The sequence below is a fragment of the Macadamia integrifolia genome, chromosome 4, assembly GCF_013358625.1.
Source record: "Macadamia integrifolia cultivar HAES 741 chromosome 4, SCU_Mint_v3, whole genome shotgun sequence".
Taxonomy (NCBI): Eukaryota; Viridiplantae; Streptophyta; class Magnoliopsida; order Proteales; family Proteaceae; genus Macadamia; species Macadamia integrifolia.
Genome location: NC_056560.1, coordinates 5,527,799 through 5,536,700, shown reverse-complemented (window position 1 = coordinate 5,536,700; position 8,902 = coordinate 5,527,799). Strand labels below are relative to the sequence as shown.

The 8,902-nt window shown below is 40.2% G+C and overlaps 2 protein-coding genes across 5 annotated transcripts in view; both read left to right on the top strand.

Annotated features, from left to right (window-relative positions):
• The first annotated feature begins 2,010 nt into the window (after positions 1–2,010).
• On the top strand, positions 2,011–5,306 carry LOC122077447 (pentatricopeptide repeat-containing protein At5g50280, chloroplastic). Its single transcript, XM_042643400.1, has 3 exons — positions 2,011–2,159; positions 2,222–3,090; positions 3,497–5,306. The coding sequence occupies exons 2-3, from the start codon at positions 2,240–2,242 to the stop codon at positions 4,803–4,805; spliced, it is 2,160 nt and encodes a 719-aa protein (XP_042499334.1). The 5' UTR covers positions 2,011–2,159; positions 2,222–2,239; the 3' UTR covers positions 4,806–5,306.
• A 3,057-nt stretch (positions 5,307–8,363) lies between these two features.
• The window catches only part of LOC122076502 (MA3 DOMAIN-CONTAINING TRANSLATION REGULATORY FACTOR 1-like), a 12,521-nt gene continuing 11,982 nt past the window's right edge, over positions 8,364–8,902 (top strand). For 2 of the 4 annotated variants that reach the window (XM_042641814.1, XM_042641812.1), the window contains exon 1: positions 8,364–8,767. The gene's annotated coding sequence lies outside the window, so the exon portion shown is untranslated. The remainder of the gene's footprint in view (positions 8,768–8,902) is intronic. The other 2 variants (XM_042641813.1, XM_042641815.1) reach the window with 2 other exon arrangements.

Genomic DNA, 8,902 nt, shown 5'->3' with positions numbered 1-8,902 from the left:
TTTTTTTTTTTTTTTTTCTAGAGTGCAGATCAAGTCCTCGTACGATAATGATTCTCGTACGGTGTTTGATTTACACTAGGACTCCACTTATTCTTTCTCTTTGTTTTAATTGGTTTTTATTCTGAGTGGAGTCCAAGTGTAGATCAAACACCATAAGAGAAAGGACTTGATCCAAGTACTGTTTTTGGGGGGTGGGGGTGGGGGTGGGGGGCTGGGGGGACCTTGCGAGGGCAAATGAGAGTGAGCACTGTGGTATCAACAGCAATGGGGGTTTTACTTCACAAGGATGAGGTGGTAAGTCTCTGCAAAGGGGTGCAACTTTGGTCCTGACGGCCCGAATCCGCCCTGATCCCGAACAAGTACCTATCCAAAATTTTTGGCCTTGAGGGTTAACCTGTCTTTGAAATTTCTAACCTTGAGTTAAGGTCAGGGCGGGTAAGGGTTGATGTTTTTGGCCCGCCTAGGCCAACCTGAACCTAACCCTGATTTTTTTACCCTGACTTTTGGCGTGAATGGCCCTGGTTTTTTCCATTGATGTTGAATTTGAATTTTTTGTTTTGTTAGGATGTTCTCTTCTTTGTTAGATCTTCGAATTGTTTGCCTTATTAGGATGACCACTTTGTTTATTATGACAAATAATTGAAATTTTTTGGATTATTTGCATTTTTAGGATGATATCTTCTTTGTTTCTATAATAGTTGGAATTATTTGTATTGTTTGAATGTTTGCTTTAGGATGTTCTCCTCGTGGCAAGTAATTTATGATTTTGTGTTTTTTTTTTTTTTTTTTTTTTTTTTTTTTCATCTCATCTTTATTATGAATCTTTTTATTTTTGGATATTTCATATTTTGTAGGGTTAGGGTCAAGGTCAGGGTATACCTGGCCCTTGATGGCAAACCAGGGTCAATCAGGGTCATCCTGGCTCGACCTTGAAAAATCAGGGCCAATCAGGGCAAGTAAGGGTTGGGCTGAACCCTGAAGGGTTGGGCTGAACCCTGAAGGGTTGGGCCTGGGTTGAAGTTTTGCGGTATTGAGTTAGGGTCAGGGCGGATTTGGGCCTAGTTAAAGGGACTCAGGGTTGGGCTAGGATTTTAAGAAATCTGGCCCAACACGGCGTTGTCTGTTGCAACTCTTTCTACATCCCGTGTTTTTTTTTAATTTTTTAATTTACCTAAAAAATTCTATGTTAGGAATATTTTACCAGTAAATTAATCCTTCATACAATCTTGGAGTGACTTTCTTTGCAAGATAATAGTGAAGAGAAACGCGGCTAGCCTCTGAATACAGGGGCAGAGGAGGACATTTTATAATGGTTTTTTTTTTTTTTCTAAGGGTGGGGGTGGTGGGGGGGGGGAGAGAGGGGGAGAAGAATGTCCCTTGTTTGTCTTCTCTGTGGGCATGCTCCAGTGCCTCAACAGAATAGCTTCGGAATGTTTATATTTGAGACCTGCCAATTTGGTTGGTAAATTTGGGAGGGTCTTATGGGATAAAAAGTTCTTTGAAGAAGCAATGCAATGCAATTGAAGTCGTCTGCTAGGAGTAGTGCCTCGGTCACCCCAGCATGGCTCTATGTATTTTAATATAGATACATTTGTCTAAATGAATCAATCTCTACGTATCTGTCAAGTTGCAGTCAAAAGGCACTAAGTCAAGGGGGTATGAATAAGGATGGAAGGGCCGGGTTAAACCGGGACTAATTTTCCCCTAGCCAATGTTAATGGCTACAGTGTGAACTCTGATACGGTGACTGGTGATCAAAGTTTGAAAAATCAGAACTGGATCGATTGATTCGGCTGATTTAAACTGGAATTGGTCGAGGCCGGTCAATTCCAACATTCATGTACATCTTCTAGGGTTCAGACGGAATTAGATCGATTCCTACTGACCCAGAATGAATTCAGATACTAAATCGGTTGGACCCGATTCAATTCCCAACCCTATGTTTTGGAACCTGCTCGTGACGCTGCACTGGATAGGGTCAGATATTGGAATTAGGCCCAAGGATTAAAAAAAGAAAAAGTATTGGAATAGGCGGTCCCAAAAAACCCTAGAACCAGTTCCTAATCGGCCGTCATTAGGATCGGTTCAAATTGGCGAATTCCCGAATTTTGAAACGATGATTAGGCCAGAACGACGGGTGGCTAGAGAGAGAGAGAGAGGTTGAAACACACTAACCGGTCGGTAGCTCTCAGCAGCGGCCAGCAGAGAGTCGGTGACGGAGAGAGAGAGAGAGAGAGAGATGGCTCTCAAAAGCCTCTCCTACAATGGTCCTTCTTGCGTCTTTCCTTCCCTTTCCTTCTTCCCTTCGAACTCTAACCCTATTGCCTGCCCTCCTTCGCTCTCTCACCCTCACCGTTGGAATCGTTGCTACCAATTCTTCCAATTTTCGAAAACCCTAAGAACTCTCTCTCCCCCTGCAGCTCCTCGCTCTATCTCTTCTTCGTCTCCACATATCTTCCACCCTTTTCTCCAGGATGACGAAGAAGAACCTGCTGAAGAGCAAGGACAAGATGAAGTATTAGAGGACCCAATGCTACGTTTCTTCAAGTCTCGCTCTACCACTCAAGACCCAGAACGCGAAGGCAGAATCCAATTTCAAACGAATCGCCGCACTTCCTGGCATCTCGCTGATATCCATTCTGTGGAAGGAACTGCAAATGACGTTGAAGATGAACACGGAGAAGAAGAAAATGAACAATTTGCTTCCGAGGTCTCAAGCTCATGTCCTCCTGCACAGGACATTGTGGCAGAAATTGTGCACATTGCGAGGAATACTCCAGATAATTCGACGTTGGGGGAACTTTTGGGCCCTTACGTTGGGAGAGTTACCAAGAGAGGCTGCGTGGAACTCCTGGAGTTGATGGGACAAGAGGGCCTGGTTATGGCTTGTTTGTATTTTTTTGAATGGATGAGATTGCAGGAGCCATCACTTGTTTCCCCAAGAGCCTTCTCTGTTATGTTTCCACTATTGGGTACCGCAGGTATGGGGGATAACTTGTTGGTCTTGTTTAGAAATCTCCCGCCGGCGAAGCAATTCCAGGACGTCCATATATACAATGCTGCCATATCCGGCTTGACGTGCTGTGGCAAGTATGACACTCTTGGAATCTTGGTCTCGGTTTAGTTGGTCTTTGGATATTTTTTTCTACTAGTAATTACTGTACAATACCAGAAGTTTAGCTCTCTGTATTTGGTAGTTCGTTTTATTAATCGGCACGATGTTTTGCAAATTTACGGGCATTTATTGGTTTTTCTCCGGCCACATATTTTATTGAAATTCTTGACAAGTTGATTGATGATTCACATCTTTCTTTTACTAATACTAGAAGTTTGTTCCAAACTCTGAAATTATATTATGGTTAAACAGCTTCTGAGGGTGGAATTGTTGAACAATCTTGGATCTCTATCTTTGTGCTTGTAAAAATGTCAGGTCTTATTTTCAGACTCTATGCATTTGGCTAGATCCTGTTACCAATGGGTGTGCTTCTCATTTCAGATATGATGATGCTTGGAAAGTGTATCAGACAATGGAGACAAATAACATACAGCCAGATCATGTCACATGTTCTATTGTGATTACGGCTATGAGAAGAGAAGGCCACAGTGCCAAAGATGCGTGGCAGTTCTTTGAGAAAATGAATAGGAAGGGAGTCCCATGGAGTATGGAAGTGTTGGGTGCTCTTATCAAGTCGTTCTGTGATGAGGGGTTGAAAAATGAAGCTCTGATTATCCAATCAGAAATGGAGAAGAAAGGGGTCTCATCAAATGCCATCATATATAACATTTTGATGGATGCATGTGGTAAAGCCAACCAGGTTGAAGAAGCTGAAGGTCTCTTCACTGAGATGAGGGAAAAGGGGATTAAGCCTACCCCTGCCACTTATAACATCCTCATGGATGCGTATAGCAGGAGGATGCAACCAGAGATCATTGAAGATCTGCTCCTTGAAATGCAAGATGTGGGTTTGGATCCAAATGTCAAATCATATACATGCCTGGTAAGTGCATATGGTAGGCAGAAGAAAATGAGTGACAAGGCTGCAGATGCATTCTTGAGGATGAAGGCGGCTGGGATAAAACCAACATCTCATTCATATACTGCTCTCATCCATGCATATTCAGTAGATAATTGGCATGAGAAAGCTTATACTGCATTTGTAAACATGAAAAGGGAAGGAATAAAACCGTCCGTAGAAACCTATACTGCTCTACTTGACGCATTTAGGAGGGCTGGTGACACCCAAAAGCTGATGGAAATTTGGAAACTGATGGCCGGTGATAAAATTGAAGGGACACAGGTAACATTCAACATTCTTCTTGATGGGTTTGCCAAACAAGGTTGCTACATCGAAGCAAGAGATGTGATGTCTGAATTTGGAAGGATTGGCTTGCAGCCAACATTGATAACATATAATATTCTGATGAATGCCTATGCACGGGGAGGGCAACATGCTAAGTTGCCACAACTGTTGAAGGAGATGTCAGCTCTCAATTTAAAGCCAGATTCTGTTACATACTCCACCATGATCTATGCCTACATCCGTGTTCGTGATTTCAAGAGGGCATTCTATTATCACAAGCAGATGGTGAAAAGTAGGCAAGTACCTGATGCAAAGTCATATCAGAAGCTGAGGGAAATTTTGGATGTGAAAGCTGCAAGAAATAACAGAAAGGACAAGAGTGCTATATTAGGAATAATTAATAGCAGGATAGGATTACCTAAGAGAACAGGTAAAAAGGATGAGTTCTGGAAGAACAAGAAAAAACGATCAAATAAAAGTGGCTTTGTCAATAACAGACACTGAAGATGTCACTCTGTCCCACTGTTGCCATCAAAAGTTGAGGTGGGTTTGTTTGATAGACGGATTAAAGTGCATCAGCTTCAAAAGGAGTTGATTTACTTCATCCTTCTTCTGTACTGATCGAGTATTCCGCTTCCTGTGAGCTCACTCATGCATTTCAGGAGATGGACTGAAACAGAGCTTCTGAAGGGCTTATGCTGGCCTAGCCACAGGATTGGCTGAAAATTAAATGTATTCAGTCATACACTGATATAACAGGTAATATTTGCATTGTTTTAAATGTCATACAAGAAGAATTGCATTATTATCTGATGCTGTAGTATATACATCAGATTCAATAGCAGTTCCATGAAAGCTCTCTCCTGTGGTAAATTTGACAATTGAATGTTGATATCTCTCACCTTTTATTTTTTTATTTTTAGGGTGGCCATCGACATTTTGCTTGTGGACCCTGCATTAAAAACTCACTCCTCTCATGTTAATGCATTTCATTTTCACGGGTAATCCTGCTTGAGAACCAATGTGGCATGTCACCAGTTGTGGAATCTAGTTCTGTATCTAAAGCTCGAATAATCGATCATTCTGTGAGATGGTGGTTGGTTGTTGCAAGACCTATTCTCCCTCTGTTGGAGTTGGTCTGCACCGAACTTGAATTATGAAACTCATTTTTTTTTTTTTGTGGGTTTGCTATGTGAGATCTGGGCTCTTCAGGCATCAGACTCTGGGTAAGTATTGAATTTATGCTGCTTCAGCATACCGAATGATAAGCAAACAGAATTTGGTCCTTGCTAATCTGTCCTACACTATGTCTTCTTGATTTCAAGTGAATGGTTGGAAGGTAGAAGATCGTTCCATTGTTGTTGCTTGGGTTTGTTGCGCTGGTTTATGCCGTTGAAAACAATCACACTTGCCAAGGATGTGCACTTGCTTTCTCAATAAACCTTCTGTCCGCCGGATGCTGTTTTCTGGCAATGTTGCCTCACTGGCATTGAATTGGATATGTATTCTGGGTTTGTAGTCCCTTCAATTGCAGCATAAGAGATATAGTAATTGAAGAGACCATCGGAATCACTTCCGCAGAGTGCTACCAAACACAACCTAAACGCATCATCGGAATACAGTGCAAGAAAGTAAGATTTAGGCTGACACTTAAAAAAATGGTGGAAGGGGAGAACTGTAGCTGGATTAAAAGAGATGGATTTGGATGAAGGCATCCCAAGCTTTTAAATAAAAAAGGTTGTGCTTGAGGCATCTCCTTGGTAAGCTTTCCAAAAACCTCTGATCATGTTCTTGATTCTTCGGAGTGGAGAGATAAAGTGCTTTTGATCTCCTTTATGAAATTGCATATTCTCTTTGCAAGTCCTACTGCTATTTTCTGTGGACACATTTGCTTTGCAATGAATCACCTCCTTGATGACTAGTTTCACTCTTTTCTGAAAGATAACTATAGCTTCAAATGTTGTCAATGAGAAATTTATTATTCACTTCACCTCTAACCAATCCCAGAGCATGTAATCATGAAGCGTTAATAATACCTGTCATTATGATTTAATAATTATAGTTGTACTACTTTAGCAAATGTCAATAAGGAGGCTATGCAAAAGTGTATTTTGATGCAATTAAAGCATTTAAAGGGAAATGTAAGGAGGCATAGTTGTGGTGAATAGAAAGGTGATGGGCGTGCCAAATGTTCACTGAAATCTCCAGTCTCTTGACAAATGTATTCTTGGTCCCCCCCCCAGCCCACGCCACCAGCCTAAGCACCCACCCAACCCCACCCCACCCCACCAAAAAGAAAAGAATAGCTTCTATCTCTAAACCGGTGACTGGAGATATTGTAGAGATTAATGGCGAATATATGTCTATGCTTATCCTCTTCTGAACTTCCTTTTTAGGTGACTTAACATATTTAAAGTTCTTAGTTTATTATGCTTCCATTAGAGAAAAAAACTAGTATAAAGCTTTCCTAAACAGCCCATTTGGATTATCTTATTTGAATGGCCCAAGTATCTATCATGTGGCATATCAAAGGTAAAGCTGCATTTGGTATATATTTTTAGGTCAATGATGCATTCAAAAAAATCATACTAAACACAGACTTACTCTTCCACCCATGGTTTTAAAATTTTGGATCCGCTATTTATTTATCTTATATTAAATTTCTCATCTCATCTTGTCTTTTTGGTAAACTTCATCTCATCTTATCTACTTCAACATTTTGTGGGTCTAGAGCATCCCATATTTTGAAGATCTCAACCTTCCATCTAATTAAAGAGAATGAATTATACAACTGTATGTGGACCTTGTGAAATTAAAATTGTGTTTCATGCAATTTTTTGGAATGCATTGTTGACCTAGATTGCATTCAACTAATGCATATCAAATGCATCCTAGGCGTACCATTAACTATGTCGTTTATTATTACCCCAAAACTGGTTACACGCTGGCACATTCAGTTTATATTAGTTTTTATGACATTCAACCATAAGCCAATGTTTGGATGAATCATATTAGATATGATAAGACCAATCTTGAAAGATGAGATGGGGCCATGGTTTTAAAACTTGGGATCGGTCAAGCCGATATAAATTTGGATTGGCTTAGATCGGATTGACACATTTCCCTCTAGTTTTTAATTAAAATCAATTTTTATTATGTTTTTACCTTTGAGCCTTACTTGGGATCTTATCTGTCAAGATCGATAAAATCTACTTAGAACAATGATCTGATTCTAGTTTTACAACCATAAATGGGACTGCAAATGAATTGAATACGGGTTATACATAATTATGGTCATATTTTTTTTTTAGTAAAAAATTTTGCCCATATTCAATCTATTCATTTAATCAAGGGAGATAAAAACCCAGAAACTTGTGGGTGCAAAAAGACCATACTGCCTCCTACTCCATGCGCTAGAGATGCTTCCACGTGCTTTCCTTATAAGCTTCACACACTGGTGTTGCCTAAACTTGCGTGACGTGGTTCTTTCTCCTTTTAATGAAATATCTTATTATGTATTTATATCTGATAAAATACCTGAACACGGATTTGATTATTTTTTTACCTCTTATTTTTGTAATTTCTTTTACTTATTTACCCTTCGGTTTTACCAATATCTACTAACTATCGATCGGATATGCTATAAATGGATCGGATTTTACTCAGATAGTAATTATTATCAGCATATATATTCCATCAGAGGAAAAGAAAAATCACAACAGTATATCCACGTCCAGTATGAACGGGTCGAATATGGATCCGGATTCCGTAGTATATGTTAATATGTTGTTACGTTTTGCGGCTGTTGCCCGATTCCTTATGTTAGAAGAAATGGGGTTGACCGCACATTAGCCGTAAATAAAAGGGTGTTTTGGTAATATATGAATTTTTATTAAGGATAGAGCGAAACCCTAGCGCTCAAGCTTCCTCCGAATCGAAGACGAAGGTGGCTTAAAGCCAACCGCCACGTGGAGGCCTTAAGAGATATACTCAAAACTTCAATAGGCTTGATGACGTGTATATCGTAACTGAAGCCTCATATAAAAGCCCTCCCCCAAGGCCGTGATCGAGCCCGAGCCGCCTCTCTCTTCGTTCGTCTCCCATTGTTCATTTCTGTCACTCAGGACTCAGGTCTCTCTCTCTCTCTCTCTCTCTCTCTCTCTTTTCTTAAAGGAGCTTGGAATAGAGGGAGATAGTTTGGGATTTCTCCCTTGCAAGGTTCTATTTCTAGGGTTTTCTGCATGTTTACTACCTTGTTCCTTGGTGTTATTGGTTCTTGATACCAAGATCTGACTGCTTTCACTGTCTTGGCTCGAGATCCGGGCCAAGTACAGAAGCACTTAGTGGAGCAAGATCTTTGCAATTTCAATCACAGATTGGGGATCAGAGAAGCTGGTTTTCTCCATTTGACGTGCAGAGGTTCTGTTACTTGTGTGTTCTTCTTAAGCTGATATTCAGTTTTTGAGGTAAGGGGCTACTAATTATTCACTGTTTAGATCATCATCAGTTAATACTAATAGTATCAAACTGTCAATGTATCGCTGACTGTGTTTCTAGTTGGTTATTATCGTTTTTTTGTTTTTGTTTTTTTTTTTTTTTTT

Excerpts from the sequence above, each read along its gene's own strand:
- LOC122077447 (XM_042643400.1), top strand. The coding sequence starts at position 2,240 with ATGGCTCTCAAAAGCCTCTCCTACAATGGTCCTTCTTGCGTCTTTCCT. Across the intron at positions 3,091-3,496 it reads GGCTTGACGTGCTGTGGCAA|ATATGATGATGCTTGGAAAG; the intron begins GTATGACACTCT and ends TTCTCATTTCAG.